General features: G+C 45.8%; 2 protein-coding genes across 4 annotated transcripts in view; one reads left to right on the forward strand and one right to left on the reverse strand.

Annotated features, from left to right (window-relative positions):
- Positions 1–7,218, forward strand: part of SMAD5 (SMAD family member 5) — a 41,681-nt gene extending 34,463 nt beyond the window's left edge. For all 3 annotated transcript variants that reach the window (XM_012761194.3, XM_012761196.3, XM_012761195.3), the window contains exons 6-7: positions 654–910; positions 2,097–7,218. In XM_012761194.3, the coding sequence (XP_012616648.1) occupies positions 654–910; positions 2,097–2,240 (401 nt within the window). In that variant the 3' untranslated portion in view covers positions 2,241–7,218. The remainder of the gene's footprint in view (positions 1–653; positions 911–2,096) is intronic.
- Positions 7,219–16,147: 8,929 nt separating this feature from the next.
- Positions 16,148–17,240, reverse strand: SMIM32 (small integral membrane protein 32). Its single transcript, XM_075996367.1, has one exon. The coding sequence runs from the start codon at positions 16,601–16,603 to the stop codon at positions 16,292–16,294; it is 312 nt and encodes a 103-aa protein (XP_075852482.1). The 5' UTR covers positions 16,604–17,240; the 3' UTR covers positions 16,148–16,291.
- Between the last annotated feature and the right edge of the window lie 3,613 nt (positions 17,241–20,853).

Below are 20,853 nucleotides of genomic sequence, written 5' to 3' on the forward strand. Positions count from 1 at the left end.
CACCAAACTGATAGCAATGTCTGCCTCTGAAGAAGAAAAGCGAATGAGCTGATGGAGGGGATGTGTTGGGAAAATACTTCATGACTTCGGCTTTCATTATATAATTTGAATTTTAATATTGAAACTGTTTTCATGTATTATTTACACATGTTTTTTAAATATCAAAAAAAGTTTAAAGGAAAGTAAAATAAATCTGCTATTTAAAAGCTCTTCCTATGACCTGAAATAATATATGTAACTTTGGGGGGTGTGAGTGTATAAAATCTGCCAAAGACTATGATAGTTGATACCACTAGTCATTCATTTGAAAGGACTCATCAAAAGGTGATTTTTGTTTGTTTGTTTGTTTTGCTACCTCTTTTTCTCAGATGATAAAGGATTGTTGGAAAAGGGGAAAAAACCCAAGAATCTGTACCTAATATGCTGCCAACTTGAGGCTTTACTCTCAGTTATTTGAGGATCGTTTTAGCTTTAGGCGGACATTAACCTCTTGTTTATCTCTGGCAGCAGAAGGCCATCTAGTGGTAGCTTCTATCTAAAGGCTGTTGGGAGTTTGCTGTGGATTAGTGGATATTTTGGTTGCAACATACAACCTCTTTGGTTTCATTACAATGCTTTGTTAAACTGACTCTCTTAATGCCTGTCTTTTTAAGGTGTTCATCTGTACTACGTTGGCGGGGAGGTGTATGCGGAGTGCCTCAGCGACAGCAGCATATTTGTCCAGAGTAGGAACTGCAACTTTCATCATGGCTTTCATCCCACTACTGTCTGTAAGATTCCCAGCAGCTGTAGCCTCAAAATTTTTAACAATCAGGAGTTTGCTCAGCTTCTGGCTCAGTCTGTCAACCATGGGTTTGAGGCAGTGTATGAGCTCACCAAAATGTGTACCATTCGCATGAGTTTTGTCAAGGTGAGTGGGTTGTGACCTATGAAGTAATATGAGTAACTGTAAATATGTATGTTATGTCTTTAGGTTATAATAGAAAAGGATTCTTTGTTAAATGAACGGTGATAATTACTTTTGACCTGGTTTAATAGGTTTTTAAATGAAATTCTTGAATTTATCATTTTAACCACATAATAGGTCTAAGATTTCATTTTGTAGTCCAGATATTATAAAATTCATGATTGATACTGATTTTGATACTGAATAGGGGCTGAGTTAAAAGAATTTAATATCACTATTGCTTTAAGTTGCAGTATTTAAAGCAAGATTGCTTTAGTTCTTTAGCTTTAACAGTTTTGATAATTATTAGACTCCATTAGGGTGGCTTAACAGAAGTCTTAACAGTACTAAAATTATTTTACTTGTATCTAAACTCTGTTATTAAGGATTTGCAAAGTTCAAAGAACTTTTCAAGGTTATCATTTGCTCTCTTGGCCTTATTTTGTTGACGTTCCAAAGATTACAGTTTGTGAAAAAAAGTTGGAAATAATTTTAGTCACACATTTAAGCAATCTGTACTATATCCACATGGGCTTTAAGGATTTAGTCCAAGAAGAGCAAATGTTAAATGCTGTGTGTGGGTTTTTCCTTTTTGGTATTCAGAACCACGGTCCAGCTTTGTTGATCTCCTGATCTCCACTCCCCCATCTTCTCCACTCCTCACTGTGGGCCAGGAGTACCATAACAAATAAAACAGAGAATTTAAATCCAGGAAAATAAAAGTAACTTGAAAATTAAAAATTTTTGGTAACAAAATCTGACATGAACTTACATGAGGCGATTTGTGGGTTTTATTTATCTCATTAAGTGAGAATGTATTTCTCTACAGAAATATTAATGTTTTAATCATGAGATATTATACTGTTATTACTTTTATAAAATTAAAAAAATCCTAAAACATTTGGACTTAACAGTTTCTATTAAGGGAATTATGTGTTATTTAAAAATTCATATATCTTTGGAAAATGCAGCTATTGTCTTGTTTTTAATTCCACGGTAGGGCTAAGATTGGTTTTGTGATAGTTATTCCCTTCAAGAACATTCTGTGTATCCCTACTATTAAAGTATCTTTTTGTTTTATGGTAAAATTGGTTTCGACTGGTTGACAATTTAAAGAGAGAGTTTTTGTGATCTCTGTTCGTTTTCACAGGGCTGGGGAGCAGAATATCACCGGCAGGATGTGACCAGCACTCCATGCTGGATTGAAATTCATCTTCATGGGCCTCTTCAATGGCTGGATAAAGTCCTCACTCAGATGGGCTCCCCTCTGAACCCCATATCTTCTGTTTCATAGTGCTGAAGTATTCTTTTCAATTATATTGTTAGTGGACTTGTTTTAATTTTAGAGAAACTTTGAGTACAGATACTGTGAGCTTACATGGAAAACAGATATTACAGCTTATTTTTTTTCTACATAATTGTGACCAACACATTTGTATTTTGTGATGAATCTACATTTGTTTGTATTGATGTTCATGTGGTTAACTCTCAAAAGTGTTGTGAAAGATGCAGAGTAAGTATTATGTCCCAGTTCAGAAATTTGGTATTGATCTTAAACTGGAACGTGCTTTTACTTTATTGTCCTAACAATTTTTTATTTGTTGAATTTTTTGGAAAAGTAATGCGTCACATGATGAAAAATTATAATAGTGTTTAAGAGGGTATATACAGTGAAAAGTAAGTCTTCCCTCCTATTCTCTGTTCTTGATCTTCCCAAAGCTGTACTTTTACCAGTTTCTTTGTCCCACCAACTTAAAAAAAAGAAGCATAATTCATTATTTTGCAAAAGTGTATGGTAGGGGTCTAAAAGAAACTATAAAAAAAAATCTTTTATTTGAAGGAACACTATGCACTGCTCTAACAAGTAGTGTTCAGTAAAAGCAAAATGATAGTTTTCTAGGTAACATCATAAAATTTACATTTAATACAGATAAATGTTTGTCAGTGTAATGTGACTTCATGCTATATATATCTTTTGTAAAACATTTCCTTTTTAAAAAACTTATTGCAAATAACTGATCTCAAGTATGTCATTTACTCAAAATTTGTCATAAGTACTACTTTATAGCTAATGACAGTATGTGCACGGCCTTGTTTGACTGGCTATGTTTGCTGCTTTTGGACAATGTTGCAAGAACTCTAATTTTGACATGCATTAATCTTTTATTTTGCACTTTTATGGGTGACAGTTTTTAGCATAACCTTTGGTAAAACACACTCAAGTGACTTGGATTTAGATGCTTACCTTACTTCCTTGGTACCCCTTTTATATTAACAAACACTGCAGTTCATAGATTACAGTTGTAGGAAGTTGTGCTTTTCTAGTTTTTGTTTTATTTTAAGCCTAGATTATAAGACTGTTATTCTATAGCTCCAACTCAAGGTGCCTTTTAAATTCTCTGTAGTTTTATGGGTGGTGTTAATGTTGGCAAATCACGTGCTTAATCCCGTTGCTCTTACTTGCATCAACCTCCCTATGCAAGGACCCATGCACGGTAGCCATAGGTGCTCTCTAGCTGGGCCCCAAGGATGAGGCTACTGGTCTGATACTTCAGGAGTGGATGTCGGGATAGCTGATCTTTAAACATTCATGCATCAAAGAATGCAGACTGTTTTCTTACTTGTCATCGATGCTCTTTTTCCATTTTTTTAGTATCTCCATGGATGCTAGTCTCCCAGAATACAATCTACAGAGAGGAAAGACATGAAAACTCTGAAACATATGTTTAATCAATCATACCTTTGACTTTACGTAAAGGACTCTCGACTAGTTTTTCTAGGGAGCAGCCAAATGGACACTTAGTTTTGACATGAGGATGAAGAAATTATTTAAAAAAAAAAAATATGAATCTAATTTACCTATCAGCAGAAACCTTATTTTCTGGTGCCTTTTGAAAGTATATGGAGCCATGTCATTCTTCTGTTTAAAATGTTAGTGTGATTTGACTTTCCACTTTGCCCTTTCTGTTTTTATGAGGAAAAAAAGTGCATTTTTTAAGGAAAGGATTATACAGTTCCTTTTGTTGTATGTGTCATTATTTATTGCTTTGTCAATGTGCAGCCAATGGATGGTTTGAGTTCTTTCAGATGAAGTGCCACTTGTGTGTTTCAGCTCACCGTTCTTTGCTGGGTAAAAGAGATACTCTGACAGTCACCTCAGCCTTAAACGTAAGTGTCACACAACATGCGTTCTGAGTCTTCCAGAGTTGTGTCAGCCACATGAAAAAGAACTATTGTCTTAATGACTCAACTTAGGTATTTTGGTCATTCTTTAATTTACCAGGCTCATGGCACAATCATGGGAACAAATTTGTAGGAAAAAAAATCACTTCCGTTAAACGACAAGTACATGTAATCAACTTCAGTGGGCCGTAGTAAACTAGTGGAGACTATTGTCTTATTGGTGTGTTCAAGTGAGAGTTAATTAAAAATTGTTTTTATTTGGGGTCATCATGTCACAGCCTTTAGAATTAGCAAGATGTTATGTGATTAGCCTTTTCTTTGTTTTCTCTAAGTCATTGTGTCTCATGGGTGATAGCACTAACACGCTATTAACCATTAAAAGTTTCGTAAAGAAGTATACGCCTGCAGTATTTCCTAAAAACCATCAACTCCAGACCCTTTGACTTTAAATGAAAATACAGTCTTGCTTCTGTTATAATCCCTAAGTATGCCCATATATCTATATATATATATACACGAAATAAAATTTGATAGTAAGATTTAGAAAAGCAAAACAAAACACTAAAATTCTGGCCAGTGAAAAGAAAGCACCTCTGAACAAAACCACTTCGGAAAGTTATAGTTCTAAGTTTTTATTTATTTTACAGAATGTTTTATAGTAAAAGTTTTGAAAACATCAGCACCATAAGAATAATCATGTATTATAGCATGTACAACATGTTAATTTATGCCAGTTGAAAAGACAAAATCTAAAAACAATAAAATGGCAACCAATTTGGTCAATGCAAAAAGCAGGATAGAATCAAATCTCAGTAATGAATTAAAGCAGCAAAAAGATGTTGATTGGATAAAAGCAGGATATAAGAGGTACATTTGCCTAACATTTCTGCATGAAAGAGTATTATTATTATGGTCATGTTGGTGTTGCCTGGCTAACATTATGGAATGTAAATTAGTGGCATGTTATTGATCTACTGAAATGGACACCTTTTTTTAGAGAGAGAATTCAAGGAAGACATCCTCCAAAATGTCACCTATATGTGTCAAGACTGTAAATCATTTTTCACATTTTATTGTTGCTATGTAAGAAAACTGTGGTAATAGAATTGGCTAGGTTTCTGTGGTGAAATCCAGAGTAAGATTACCAGATAGTTCATTAAGGCACATCTAATAGTACAGAAAAAAGATACAGCTGTTTTGTACTTTTCATGACATTTGATAGTAAGACATTCTTTTAGGATATAAAGTGATCAATAAATATTCAGATGTGAAATCTGTTGCCAAGATAAGAACTGATACTCATGTTATAAAACCTTCCATCTTACCTAAGGGTACCTGTGGGAAACAGTTTCTTCCTCTGTAGTAGTGTTCTGTTGGAAGAGAAAGTTTGTACAAAAAATGAAATCCAACAGCAGAGAAACTCTAAAAAGTTTGATAGTAGCTGTTAAAGTGCTGTACTTCTGTTATAGGGAGCATCTAATATGCCACTTTAGAGTCATTTCTAAACTTTTTCTAGTCATTTACTTAATAGAACTTTGGATCATTATCACCTTTCCCACTCAAAATATATTAACACCCTTTTTACTTTCCAAGGAAGGAAGAATCTTGATGGTCATTGAGTTCAGCCTTCAGTGATGACTTTTGTATCTATTAACTTTTAAGAGGGTTAAAGCCCTTATCTTATTAGTTAAATCCTCAGTGTCTGAATGTATAAATATAAATGTGTCATCATATACCCATCAGCTATAGATAAGCAGGTATCTTTTAAGGTAGTAGATAATCTGATGGTTTTAGAAGTGTTTGATGATTTTTATGGGAGAGAGCTTTCCTAAGTGGTGGTCTGTAGGTGGTCTCAGACATTATTAGGGCAGCTTTTTAAGGGATAATCTCAGGTTTGATGCCTATTTCCCCCAGAGCAGCAGCATTTTCCTCACAGTTACAGGTGACATTCTTGGGAGTTTTTCTTATCACAGAAGATGCATGTATCAAATTCAAGGCATTTCTTCTGCATAAACAAAGAATTATACTTGCGGGACAGAAACTTGGACAGTTCTTTGGAATTCACTGGATTACAGTTTCGTATATCCTGATTACAGGAGGTAGTATTTATCAAGCCTTTGTTATATTGGATTATTCATAATGGAATCTTATCTCCTAAAAAACAATTGTATTATAATTGAAGTAACATCCTGAAATTGGATGGTTTACCAAAACCCATGGAAGGGTCTCACACATTGATTTTGTGTTTGTGTTTAAGTAAGAAAGCTTGCTGGAATTTGCTGTAGTAGTTGCTGTAAAACAAGTGATAAGTTATTTCACTGAAAAGATCCAGTCCTAGAGCAGGTTTCTTTGGTCATTCCTGGCAGAGTAAAAAGGGTTTGTGTGGTTCTTGTCTAAATAACTCAGCTCTTAAAATTCTTAAAATCATCATAAACCTTTATTCTTTAAGGATTTATTAAAAGATGAGGGTTTTTTAAAAGTTCGTAATTTTGTGTACAGGTAGATTTTTTTCATCCATTAATAGTTAGTGCCTTCTTACTACATGCTGGTGTTAGCCATGACAAACTCCAGTGAGGCCAAATAATCCCAAGTTCTTTGTGAAACAGAAATTTTTTAGGGTCAGATTTTCCTTTCTAATCCCATTGGAGATGCTGCTGCTTTGATTTATTCATAAAGTATTTTAACTGTGGGGACTCTTGAGGATAATGGTCGGGCAAGTGATTTTCTTTTTAACATGGTTGGTTAAAGTTGCATTTTGAAATTCACACAGTTTTAAAATTGGAGAGGATTATAATCATGTTTGTATTTACTTGCCCATATTCTCTTAAAAATATTTCATATGCAGATGATAAAGACCAAGCCAACGGCTGCACTATAGGTCTGCTTCTTATTTGTACTTGTTCTACTTCTGTTTATGTTGTAGAAAATGAAATTCTAGCAACATGCTTCAATTCTGTTATCTTTTTGATACTTATAAAATGTATTAGGTTTTACTATATTGTGCTTTTTAAAGCCATAACTCTTAAGAACTTTGTTTTTGCATATTGTTTGCTAATACTTTATTTTAATAAACCTCAAAACCTGTTTAATGTGTCTCTTTTTTTTGTACTCTGTTTAGACTTACGTTTTCATCAAGTGAAGTTTAAAAACAAGGGATGAGATGATCAGTTGCTGTGACCTGCTGAGTAATCAGTCTGTTTTGAGCTAGTGATAGTAAATGAATATACCATGCCTTTCCACTCAGCATAGGGTTTGCTCAGAACGGTCAATATTTTTTCCATTCTGTTTGTACAGGAAATGTTTTTTTTATTTGTTTTGGGCCTAGAGTCTGGGGTTTTTGAGTTTAACCACCAATTTCCCGTCTCTAGATCCCACTGTCTATAAATGAGGGAGCTTGACTAGGTGATCGGGAGCCAGAATAGGTGGATAGCTCTTAACAGACTGGTTCTGTAGCCTCCCTGGCTGAGTTTGAGTCCTGGGCCTCATAGTTGTGTGCCCTTAGACAAGTTGCTTAACTGCTCTGTGTCTCAGTTTCCTGATCTGTAAAGTAAAAGTCTGCTTCATAGGATTTGGGGGGAGATTATTGGTGAAATGATGTAAATATAGTACTTAGAACAATACCTAGCATATGAGAACTCATATTTTTAAATTACTATTATCGTTTACATTTCTACTAATTTTTTGATTCAGAGTAATTATTTCTGATGCTACATGATGTTGGTAGATCAACCTTTGATTATCCTCTTTGTGAATTTGCCATATTTTAACACATTTTTTGTCTTCTCCTTTTTTGAAAAAAATTTAAATCACAGACTCACTTTTTATCATTGCCACCGTGGTATACAACTTTTCCACCCTCTGAATTGCATATATAAGAAGTGCAAAAAACCCCTTCTAAATTAGGCAGTGATGGTGCCCTGGCTAGAAAAGTAGAAAAACCAAAACTAAGTATTCTAACCCAAAAGAATAAATAGAAAAGCTCTTATTTTTCTCTTTAGAGAAAAGACTTCCTTAAAAGAATCCATTTCTGTGAATCAGTTCCTTCCTCTGTTTTTATTTAAGAGGCATTTTAGTAAGGCATTTTTAAACAACTTCACTGGCTGTTATAGAAGCTATTTTGAAAAATTCACCTTAGTCCTAGCAAAAGGCCTTCAGTTAACACTGAGAAGCTGTTGACTTCTTTCAGATTTAAGATAGTTTTCAAATTGCTGTAGCCAAAACAGTTCAGATGATGAAGAGCGGAGACAATGGCTAATACTATGATATGTTATAGCAGTTTTGATGCAGTTCATTATGTTTTATAACATTTATAAGAAGGCTGTCAGCAGGCTGGGCAGTACTTGTAAGAAAGTACTTATTTAGAGCTCTATAGTGCGCGGTTAAAAGAAGCATTTTAAAAAGCCCCTCTCCCATTTAACATTTTAAATGTTACTTTGATTATTATTGAATTTGTAAGTGTATCTTTAATAAACTTTTTGCAAAAACAAAAAATCTTGTGTTCTATCTAAATCACTTTTTTGTTGTATTTTTAAAAAGAGTGGGACTATGTGGAAAATTTAAAGAAGAGCTTTTGGCACTTTGCTTAACCATTTCCATGTTAAAGCATGTTGGATGGGAGGTGGGAAGGGAGATTAAGGCTGGTGGTTAAAATTCTTGTATTATCCATATTGTATCAAGTGGGTGGTGCCTCTTAGAGGTGTATCCTGAGGCAGTTTATGGGTGTTTGGAGATGGATATTGAAAAGCTTCTTATATTTTGTCTTAATCTCTTACCCCTTCCCCATCTAATAAATCCCTCCCCCATTATCTCATTTTAAATAATACATTTATCTGACAAAAATGCAGAGGTTGTCAACAATACAGGAATGTATAAACTAAAATCCAAAAAGCAATAGCCAACCACTAAATGTTTATGATTGCCCTTGTAACTGCATTGATGCTCTGCTTTCTTTGACACATTATTTTGCTGACTATGGATGGAGCTCTAGCTTCTTTTTTTTTTTTTTTTTTTTTTTTTGAGACAGAGTCTCGCTTTGTTACCCAGGCTAGAGTGAGTGCCGTGGCGTCAGCCTAGCTCACAGCAACCTCAAACTCCTGGGCTCGAGCGATCCCTCTGCCTCAGCCTCCCGAGTAGCTGGGACTACAGGCATGCGCCCATGCCCGGCTAATTTTTTATATATATATATATCAGTTGGCCAATTAATTTCTTTCTATTTATAGTAGAGACGGGGTCTCGCTCTTGCTCAGGCTGGTTTTTGAACTCCTGACCTTGAGGGATCCGCCCGCCTCGGCCTCCCAAGAGCTAGGATTACAGGTGTGAGCCACCGTGCCCGGCCTCTAGCTTCTTTTTTTGACAGGGTTCTCAGAGAAATTGGTTTGCTTCCAAAGTGTTTCTTGAATTCTGTATATCCAAGAAAGCTTTTCGTTCTCCATAGTATTTATGACCACCCAACATACTATATACTTGATTTCCTTACCCTGCTATTAATGTCCATCTCCTCTCATCACATGTAAGCTATGCGAGATCACATCTGTGTTCCCACTGCTAGAGCAGTTCTCAATATATCGTAAGTAAGCACGCCAGTGTTTGTTGAATGAATGAGAATACTAAAGCAAGGTGTGATTGTTTTTAATACTGGAATTTACATTTTAAACAATAAGATAATGCTTAGTTGAATTGATTCTAGCTCAGCATTTTATTGTATCTCTTTGTTGCATGCCTCATGACAGAAGAAAGGGGAAACTCAGCTAAGAACTTAGAGCACTGGTACCTGTTCTTTCTCTTTGAATGTTGGACCTTTGCCCCAAAGTTACCAGGTTCCTGGAATTACTGCTTAGAGAACCTATAAAATTAACAGTCAAGTTGTAGTTTTAACCTGCTGACATTTAATATTTTCCCAGAGAAAGTAGAAAGGGCATGGTTCCCTTGATGTGTTTGATAAGAGAATAATCCAGAAGGGTGGTGTACTTTTTATTTTAGAGCTTGTAGAGGTGGGGGTTTTAGAACCTTGTAGTTTGATTTTATCATAGTAATGTAGAAATAAAAAGGCTGCCAAGAAGATGTTCATATGAAAAGGAAAAGAAGATCCTTTCCTTTTGTCTGTTTAATAAACCGTTAGAAGTTTACTCATTCTCCCTTTCCTTAGTTACCCCGGACACCAGTGTCCAGCTGGACACCACATTTCCCAGCTTCCCTTTCAGCTAGGTATGGTCACGTGACTAAGTCCTGGTCAATAGGGTGGAAGCAGGAGTGATAGGTGCCACTTCTGCATTGTGCCTAGAAGAGGAATATATTCCTTGCACCTTTCCCCTTCTCAATGGCTGGGATGCAGATGTGATGGCAGGAACTAGAGTAGCCACCTTGAAGTGAACATGGAACCTGAGGGACGAAGGTGACAGTGCTGTGCTAGCCCTGGAAGATTACTGAGAGAAAGAAACTTGAGAGGCGCACGTGGCTGTTTTTTGTTACAACAGCTTAGACTGTAAGCTAATTAATACTAACTTGCTCATTCAGTTCTTCTCACCAAACCTTTATGGAGTGCTCACTGCAAGTCAAGCTTCGTACCAGACACACAGGGCTCCAGCAGCACCGTTGGTCACCACGCGGCACTTGCGTACCGGGCAGTAGAGCGAGAGCCACAGTTCTTGTCTTCGTGGAAAGTGAGGCTACAACGTGGTTTAGCGTGTTTGGCTCCTACCTGATTAGGTGCATCTGATCAGTTTGGGAGGGCGGAGAAGCAGGAACTCAGAATGAAGGAGACTTTAAAATACAGACTCTGCTCCTGTGTTTCTGAATATTCGTATTTTTCCTGGCCCTGAGCAGTATCGGTTTGTTCATTCATTAGACTAATATTTGAGGGCCTGTTAGATGTCTGGCTGAGAATAAACAGTGGATGAAACAAAAATTCTTTTCCCTTGAGATCTTTGGTTGTGGTTGATGGAGAGACACCAAACGTGGTAAATAAAATAGTGTTCACTGGTAAGTTCTAAAAAGAAAAAATAAAGCAGGAAAGGGAGACGTGAGGTGAGGAGAAGAAGGGGAATTGAGATTTTAGATCTGCAAGCCAGAGAAGGTTTCACTGAGAAGATAGATTATCTTTGATCAAAGTCTAGGAAGAGATGAAGTCAGTGTGTGAAGTAGTGGTTTAACGATTCTTATTTAAGGCAATTCAGAAGGCATATGACTGATACTGTAACCATCTGCTCTCCTACAGGACAAGGAGTAATTCAAGCAGAAATAGCTAAAGGTACAAACTTTTAAAGTTCATGTTCTTTGGTCTCTGCAGGAGATGCAAGAATAATTGAGCTGTTACCTGGATGGAGACGAGAGATGGTAGTTGCGAACAATTCTGTGGATTGCCACCCCCAGGAAACTGGCCAGTTGGAGGGCCAGTCGATAAAAGAGAGTTGGAGTCCGTATTTCATCTGATAAGAATTTAAGGCAAAAAACCAAAGGAAACATGTTCAGATGAGAACACACAGACAAATTTACCTTGACTTGTATATTTCATTCAGCAAATATTTATCAAGTACCTATTTTGTGTTTAAAACTATGCTGGGCGTTGGGAAAACAGCACCGACAAGGCAGATGTCCCCGACCTCATGCGGCTTATATGTTAGTAGCAGGAAGCCACAGTAGGTACCTAGTTATGCAGTCATTTAATAGCTGTGGTTAGGGAAGTGATTTGGGACGATGATAGAATAATCTTTTCTGAGGACTCAGGTAAGTCCTTATTGAGGAAGAAAGATTTGAGACTTGAGGGATGAGAAGGCATCAGCCAGAGGAAGGAGGAGAGACCAATAGTTTAGGCAAGGGACCTTAGGGATTGACAGGCCACTGTCACTAGAATTTGGAGCACAAGAGGTGTGTAGGGGGTGAGACCAGAACCAGAGTGGCTAGTGGGGTCAGATGATTCAAGGCCTTGTCAGGGTTCTGTTGTTAATCCTAAGGGCAAGAAGAAGCCATTGGATGTGTGTGTTGAGTGAAGAAAGACAAAAGTGGATGTAGGGCTCTGAGTTAGGTGGAGATGGAGGGGAATAGAGAGTAATGTCTAGGAGGTGATGGGTTGCAAGTGGGAGGATGAAGAAGAGTTTGGGGTCAAGAATGACCACCATGTTTTTTATTACTTTGGGTAGCCATATGCGGGTACCATCTCTAGAGATGGAGAAGCCTGAAGGAGGATCTAATTTAGACAGGAAGCTGATGGGTTTTAGGCTTGTCGAGTCTGAGGTTTCTTAAAAGATACACACATGGAGGTGTTGAGTGGGCTCAGGGATAGTACGGAGAGAGTGTGGAATGCACCTGAAGCCTTGAGAGTGGATGAGTAGCTTAGGGGGAAAGTGCAGAGCTGAGAAAAGACCCGGAATGGCTGGCTGCCCTCCAACTCTGGGCATACGTCTCGGGAAGTGCAGGCCTCTATTGTTCTGCGGCAGTACATGCCTGAAGAGGGCTGCAAGTGGCTCGCGCAAAGCTAAAACTCTTTGTACTGCTGCGGGCACTTCTCACATCGTCATCCCGGTAAATGATGGTAGACTTTGCTGCATACCAAACATGAGCTAAGCACTTTACCTAGAGTGTCTTACTCACCGTTGAAAATCCTAAACAGCAGGTATCATTACTGTCTCCATTTTACAGAGGAGGAAATTGGAGCTATCAGAATTCAGAAGCGTGATGAAGGCATGGAGCAGATGAGTGAGCTTAGGCTCCAGGACTCGGGCTCTTGGTCACCGCCGTGCTGCCTCTCCCTGGTTCCTACCGTCTGCAACCACCTCCTCACCCCAACCTCCACACCCTTAACCTCCATCAAAAATGTCTTTTCCTCAACCTCTGGCCGGCTCCCGGCGGCTGAGGAGCGCGTATACCTAGGGCGTGGGCTCTATTCCTGTTTCCAGCCTGCCACGCCCAGCTCTCCAAAGGTGGTTCCAAGGCATGTTGGAATGGGTAGGGGTGTGTGTGTGCGCAGATCGACCTCCCAGATGTCCATCTGTCTTAGCCTGGGCTGCCACAACAAGACACCATGGACTGGTGGCTTAAACAACAGAAATTTATTTTCTCACAGTTTGTGAACTACAAGTCCAAGAACAAGGTTCCAGCTGACTCAGTTTCTAGTGAGGGCCCTCTTCCTGGTTTGCAGATGACCATCTTCTTGCTGTGCCCTCACACGACCTTTCCTCAGTGCACGTATGTGGTGAGAGTTCGAAGTCTCTGGGGTCTCATAAGGACACCAATCCTATCAGATCAAGGCCCTAAACTCATGATTCCATGTAACTTTACTTCACACACAGCCACTCAGGGAGGTTAGGGCTTCAAAAGATGAATTTGGGGACGACACATGCATTGAGTCCACACACCATCTAAATGTCCAGTTACTACATTATAGTCCACTTGACACATAAGCAGAGGGTGAACATGGCCGTGGCCACATCCCTGCTGCCCAGGGGGGAATCCGAGGCTGGATCCAACATGAAGAAAGAACCCGTTACTGCCCAGCCAGTGGTCCAACACTGTCCTAGAAAAGGGCACACAGCTACTCAAGGTCACAGTGCTGGCAGCTGGTACCCTTACTGACCCTGTTTGCTTTCTAGATTCCAGCTCTATACAAGTTCACTTATCCTGAAATTATTCCAGAAGTGTCCGTTGATTTGAAGTGGACAAACCTTTGGCTTAGGTGGCTGAGGCTGCCACAGCCCTGTGGAGACGTCAGAGAGAGGCTTTCCAAATTGTGTCCATCTCAGCACTTTTTGGCTTTAACCCCTTGATGCCTTGGACCAATATTTTAATGAAAGGCCTCCCAGATCACTTGGGCTGTAGCTGATTCTGGCCTAGGAGCTACAGGGGACTTCTAAGCCAGTCCTCTACTCACGCTCTCCCCTGAAGAGCCTGACTAGTCCTTGCATTTGCTTGTGGCCACAGACGACAGCAGGCCCTACTGAGAGCACATCTTGGTGGGTCAGCTTCCTCCATGCCGTGCTGCCTCAGGCCTATAGCTCAGTTCTGAAAATAGCTAACATTTGGGTGCTCACTTTTTACTGACACTGTGCTAGCGTATTACATTGGTTACACTGTTTATGACTCAACCTTGTAGAGGGAGGGGATGTAACACCCATTTTACTTATGAGGAAACAGGCTCAGATAGGTTAAGCAATTTGCACAAGGTCACACAGCTGGTGAGAGGTGGAGCTGGGATTTAAAGCCAGACAGGTGGACTCCAGAGCTTGGATTTCTGACCGCTCCGCATAGGGCCTTCCGATCTGGCAGTTGGGGCCTATGGTGGAGGAATACTCTGCCTCTGCATTTAGTCTCCCACTCCTCTCAACCCAAGGGCGAGCGAGCGGCCCTGTATCAACAGCGTGTGATTTCGGTATGCCTGCCAGGGGCTTTCATGGTTCTCATGTTATTCCCTTCTAGTTCTCTCTGCAACCAAGGTGTGTGCATATTAGCTGGGTGACTCTTACTGTAGGCTGGAGAGGTTTAGCAACATTTCCAAAGACTAAAAAGCCCTGCGAGGTGATCATGGAATGGGCACCATTACGGCCTGGCTGGTGTTCTGGGAGGCATAGGTAATCAAGCCCAGGCAGGTTTTCTGGGTTTCTGTGTCTCCTCTCTAATGCTTCTTGGGACGGAACCGGGAGGCAATCTGAGGCACTGGCCGGGAAGTGGTAGGCTGGACTGGGACTCGGGAGCACCCAACAGTGTCCTCAGCCTCAGTTTGGCCTCAGGAACCAGTTTCAGTATCTGACAGCCCTTAGAAATGTAGCCTTTCATGCCTGTGTGCTTTTGGCCAGGCCAGGGGCAAGAGTCCATAGCTTCCTTCAGAGTGACCCCCACGTGGTTTAGAATGATTGGACTAAAGTGTTGTCAATTTCTTTTTTAGTTGGACCTTCTCTAAGCTCTAATGCCCCATTGAGCTAGGTGACTCCTGCCACTATTTTAAACCCCTACAGAAAAGGCTCCCTAGAGTTAGGTTAACTTTAGTTAAGGTTATCACGAATTTTTCTATGCCCTCTCCAGTTCTTTGAAATCATCCTGCACTAGCTGCGTTTATTTATCCAGGTCTTCCCTGTGGGGTGCTCCGGGGCTGGTCTCCTGCCTGCTCTGGGCAGTGCTGAGCAGCTGCCCCACCACCTGACCTCCAGGCCCTTCCTTCGCCTGGTGGTTCTGGTCCAGAGATGGTGCTGCAGAGGTTTCAGGCCCAGGAGGGCTCTGAGAGGAGAGGGGAGGACGCCAGGTGGAAGGAACTGCACTACAGAGAGGTCCCTATGGAGCCCTGTTAACACGAATGTACCCAGCAGGCCAGGCACCAGTTTTCCCTGGAGACCGCCCTGCAAAACTTCCCTGATCCAGTAAACTCACGGGCCCTAGGAGAAGCTGGAGAGCAGGGAGTATCATCAGCTGCCCTGGGCCTATGAGGGAAGCACATCACGCTTGGGTCTTGTCCTGCTGAGGATCAACCTGCCCTCATCCCCTTTTCCAAAGTGGCGCAATGACCAGAGCGTTTTCGGCATTGGATCTAATTCGGTGAGTTTTTATTGCAGAATTGTGTCCAGTAGAGATATGAGATGCGGATTCCTGACCGCAGGGGGCTGCAGGTGGGACCCTGTGCCTCCCCACCGGACACCCACCGCCCATGCCTGCAGAGGAAACTGGGTCCTTGGACCCGGACGGGACCCACTGAGACCCCGCAGCCCGTCATCTCCAGGGATGCGCCCCCGAGGGCCATCATTCCAAAGTGCAGCTGAGTTCACGCTTGGATCCTAGTGTGTTCCTCGTTGCCAGGGAGCAAGAGAGGCTGCAGCTGCCGTGGGGAGGCAGCCCCAGAGCCAGGGAGTCCAGACGGGCAGCTCCCGGCTAGCTGGGCGCTGGGCCGCCTGCCCCTTCCGTGTGAGGAGGAAGTGGACCTGCTGGCCAGGGGGAGACAGACCCGGCCAGGGGTCAGAACCATGGTAGTTCCAGGTACTGGGATCGGGACCGAACGCAGCCTCCCAACACCTCAGCCCCCTTTACTCTCAGGTTGCCGCTGTAGGTCTGGAAGGGGTTTGGGGTCAGGGCGCAGTGTTCCCAGGGGCCAGCGACCCCTGGTGTCAAGCCCACCCTGCCGCGCTCATGCCGGCCGCTCTTGCAGGGCCCGGACAGGGTGCCCGACGGCCCTGGCTCAGCCCGACGCTACACCGGCCGCGTCTTCCAGGGCGCACGGGCGTCGCGCAGCGAGCGGTCGTGGGGCAGCGCGGCGAAGGCCGAGTGGCGCAGCTGGCAGCCGATGAAGAGGACGACGAGCGCCACGGAGAGCAGCAGCAGGAAGAAAAGCAGCAGGTAGGTGGGCAGGTCGGGCTTTGTGGCCGCGCCGTCCCGCATGCCGCGCGCGGTGGCCAGCTCCAGCGGCAAAGCGCCCTCCGCCTTGACCGTGGCTCCCGGGGCCAGAGCGCTGCCTACCGCCGCCTCGGGGCCGCCGGTGGCGTTGAATACGTCGCCGTACATGGCCCGCGGGTCCCCCGACCCTGACCCTGGCCGGGACCGCCTCACTTTGCCTTGTGGAGACCCGCGCCACCTGGCGCCCCCATGGCGCGTCCCGCCCACCCTGCTGTGCGCAAATGACCAAGAGTCGGTGCCTTCGGGCCAGCTGGGGACCCAGGGGCGCCTCGGCTCACTCGCGTCCGCGCTCAGCTACCCTCCCGCCGGGCGGCGGACCCCCGCGCTGGAGCCGGACAGCTCCGTGCCCGCGCCACTCCGGCTGTCCCTGTTTCTCGCCGTCGTGTTGCCACCAGAATAAAGGTCCCGAGTCACTGACTCTTCTCGCTGCTCCACAGCCGCCCTCTCAGCTCGGCCCCCAGCTCCGGCGAGCCCCGGGCTCCGGGGCGTCTCTGGGCTGCAAGGGCGGCCCGGGGTGCAGGGCGAGCGCGGCGCCAACCCGGGGTCCCCGCTCAGCGGCCGGTCGCAGAGTGCACGGACAGCGGGTGGTCGGGAGTCCTCCGCGTCCTCCGGCGCCGCCGCAGCCACCGCAGTGTCCCGGAGCGGTCCTGCAGCCTTGGGTCCCTGTCGAGACGCCCGGTGTGCGGCAAGCTTGTCCTCACTCGCTCTGGCGGCTGCGCTCCGTCTCGAGCAGGAGACTGAGCTCCAAGGCAGCTCGGAGCGCGCTCGGGCCCGGGCGGGGGTGGCGAGGGGGCGGGCCCGCGGCGGCTCCTCGCAGCTGCGAGCCAATGAGGACCTGCGAGGACGCGCAGCGACTGCCCCAGCCCGGCCTCGCATCACTCACGGACAGAGGGACATACAGAGGGGGTGGGGGGAAGCCGCACAGGGTCACAGAAAGACTGACAAAGACACAGTTACAGACCTGTGCACAGAGCCACGCAGAACAGGCGCAGTCGTGGCGAGCCAGCCGCCTCCCAGAGCGAGCTCCGCGGAGCACGGACACCTGCTTTCATTCTTCTTGACAGTCTCCCTCGGGGCGTAGCCTGGCTGCGCCCAGCCCTGGCTGGCTGCTGGGTGTCGCAGGCAGGGCACACCGGGGAGGCCCTGGGAAAAGGCGGAAGCCTCCATGGTCAAGCTAGGGCTGGTTCCACCGGCCCAGTGTCCTCTCCAGATGTGTCCTGGTGGGACAGGTGTGTCCCCCCACCATGAGCAGTTTGCTCAGCTCCCCTTTGTTCTGCTCGGACGCAGAAGGGCAGGAGGAGGACTGGGGCTGCAGTGGCCTACCTGCCTGTGGCAGCCCTGGGAAGGCTTGGTGGCAGGACGGGTGGGCAGTCAGCTGGACTCCGGGGTTGGGGGAAGGGCCTCATTTTCCACGAGTCCATACTCCGCCCTTCCTCTGAGAAGCCTTCCAAGTGCCCCAGACTAGAAGGGGAACCGCCTGGTCGGCAAGCACCTGCTGCCCTGGACCGTCCGTGTCCGGCAGGGCCGTGTGGGGGGGGGGTGGTGAGTGAGATGCGCAGGGCCGGAACTGAGGGTGATCCTGGCTCTCGGGGCCTGTGGGTGCGGCGGGGAGTATATGCTCCTCCTCCCCCCAGTCCCTGCACTGTTGTCTGGTTGCTTGCCTGAGACCCTCACAGGATCACCTAAGTTCACATCTGTGTCTCTGGCCCCACTCCTCTTCCTCCATCAAGGAGTGCAGCGTGTGGGCAGGGCTTGGTGACACTGGCTGGATGAGCCCACAGAAAGATGAGCTATTCTCCCCGCTTCACTCCCCCCTGCACCTGGCCGGAGGCACAGCAAGAGCAGCCAAGGTGTGCACGGCAGGCCTGGCCAGGGTTCATCCCTACGCACCCCTGCTCTGACCAGCATAAGCACCTCTGCAGGCCTTTCGTCGGGCTTCACAACTGTGGTCCCAAGCCCTGGCTCTGCAGAGCGATGGCTGAATGAGGTGCAAAAGAGCCCAGAGAGGCCCTCTTCAGTGTCTTCCCCTTAGTCCCACCGATGGGCCGGTGGGGGCCTCCCCGGGACAGGAGGGGGCTGTGTGGAGGGCAGGACCTGGCAGACCTCAGCACCACCCACGTCCCCAGTGCCCATCCCAGACAGAGCCCGCCTGGGCCCAGGGAGCAGCTCAGTGCACTCCCAGGGCACTGGCCCCTGGGTCGCCGTGCGCTGGGGCTGCCGGACCAGCACCGCACTTCCAGATGGGAAAGCTGGCTCTGAGCGGGGCCAGCGCTTATCGGTGTTAGCACAGGACAGCCACCACGTGCCAGTGATGCAGCAGCAGCGACAGAGGGCCGCCCAGAGGAGAGGCAGGAGTCCCTTTCTCTGAAGACCTGACCTAATTTGGACAGCAGTTTTCCCAGCCAGCAGGATCCTGGAGGACATTGTGTGAAACTGGAGCAGTCCTGCCCCCCAGCACCGCAGCCATGGGGGCTCAGCACCGGGATGCAATGAGGGGGTGTCGCCCAAGTGCAGCCCCCGCTGTCAGTAACTTCCTGGGCCCTGGTAAGGCTTGAGCACAGGACTTAAGTAGGTGAGGGTGGGGCTTGGCCTGGCATTGCCTCCTGGGCCCTGTGTGGGGAGTGGCATGGCCCACTCCTCCCACTGCCTCTCAGCTCCGCCCCTGCCACCAGGTCTAAGCCCAGGTGGGGGCTTCCCGCCGCCACCTGGGCAGCTCAGTTGGGAGACCCTGGGTAGAATCTGGGGCAGACCCTGCCCTTTGGCCTGTAGATGAGGGGTGACAGGAGGTGATTTCTGGTCCTGCCCTGGAAGCGTGCTGTGCGGCAGGGAGTCTGCAAAGGGTCTGGTGTAGATGGGGGGAGGGTCCCTGCAGCTCTAATGCTCATGGTGGGGGGAGGGAGTCTCTGAACCCGGGGTCCCTGACACTGTTCCTTCCTTCCCCCCGGCTGCTGCTGCTCATGCTATGCTGCATTTTATAGAGGTTGAGTGACACATGCAAGGTCCCCTGCCTGTGAACGGAGGAGCTGGGGCTTGAACCTGGGGAGCCAGGCTCCAGAGTCTGTGCGCTTAGCCAGTACAGCGAACTGCCTCCGGTGGCAGAGCTGCTCTAGTAGCTTCCATTCTTGGCCCTCCGACCACAGGCTGAGCACTGGCTGGGGCTTCAGCGTTCACATTTCTCCCCACAGCAACCTGTGACAGCCACTGCCATCCTACCTCCCCACCCCCCTCTTCCCAAGGAGGCAGCTGCAGCCCCAAGAAGTAGTGTCGCTTGCCAAGATCACACAGCTGGGTGCAGGACAGCCTCCAACTCCGCAGCCCGGCCTTCCACGCAGTCTCAAGCTGCCTCTTCTAATGAGAAACTCAGCAGAGGGTGTGCGGCCAACCTGCCCTTCCTTTTGCTGGAGTTGGAGGAGGTATCTTGCCCTTTCTTGGAGGGCTCTTCAGTCCGGAAGTAGGGAGAGCCCTGTTTCTTTTACGAAAGATGTTCAGAGCCCCAAGAGTCACGTTCCCTGCACCTCCCCCGGCAGGAAATTAAACAAGGCTGGTGCTGAGTAAATGCAGAGATGAAGTTTGCGCAGCTTTTTATGCAAGCCAGAGCGGCCTTCCATTAAGGGAGCTTTGTGTACTCATAGATGTAAGTCTTCGGAAAAGATTCTATAAAAGGGGCTCAGGGCTTGGCTCTGACAGGCAGAGGTCACGGGGCTGGGACCCCGGGGCCACTTCTTTCCCATTACGTAGTTGTTGAGTGACATGCGTTCCTTCCCCAACGACCCTGGTTCTGCACAGAAACCGGGAGAGGCGGGGGAGGCCCGGGTGCCTTTCGTGCCATGAGGAGCCGTTTGGCAGCTCTTTGATGGAAACTTTGGGGACGGGGAGCGTCGGAGCCCCAGGGTTGCAGAAAGCGTGCGCCGGCCTGCGGTGCTCGGTAGAGCTATTTCTGAGTCTTCCACATGCCGAGGAATTATTATTAAACCACTCAACGTCATGCACAAGCTGGGGGTGAAGACCCAGGGTGAAAAGTTGCCGTCTGGAGGTTGGAGTTTGTCGCTGCTGGAGTCATTTTCCCTGTATGGGCATCGGCCGGGTGGAACTGGGCCGCTCCCTCCACGAAATCCAGGCTCCGCGTGCAGAACTTTTTTTTTTTTTTTTTTAAAGGCAATACATATTTTTCCTTTTTCTTTTTTACAAATGGCTTTGGCAACAGCAGTGGTTGGTGACTTGAGGTTACATTTTAGTAGCAAGTAGTCCAGGCTGAGGCTCTGAAATGAAGCCACTTTCCTAACCAGAATGGGCCGAGGGCGGATTGGAGAACCGTCATGCCAGGGCTTTCCCGGCAGTTTGGGTAGGAGGGGGGGGTC

This window comes from Microcebus murinus, chromosome 21 (assembly GCF_040939455.1).
Source record: "Microcebus murinus isolate Inina chromosome 21, M.murinus_Inina_mat1.0, whole genome shotgun sequence".
Lineage (NCBI taxonomy): Eukaryota > Metazoa > Chordata > Mammalia > Primates > Cheirogaleidae > Microcebus > Microcebus murinus.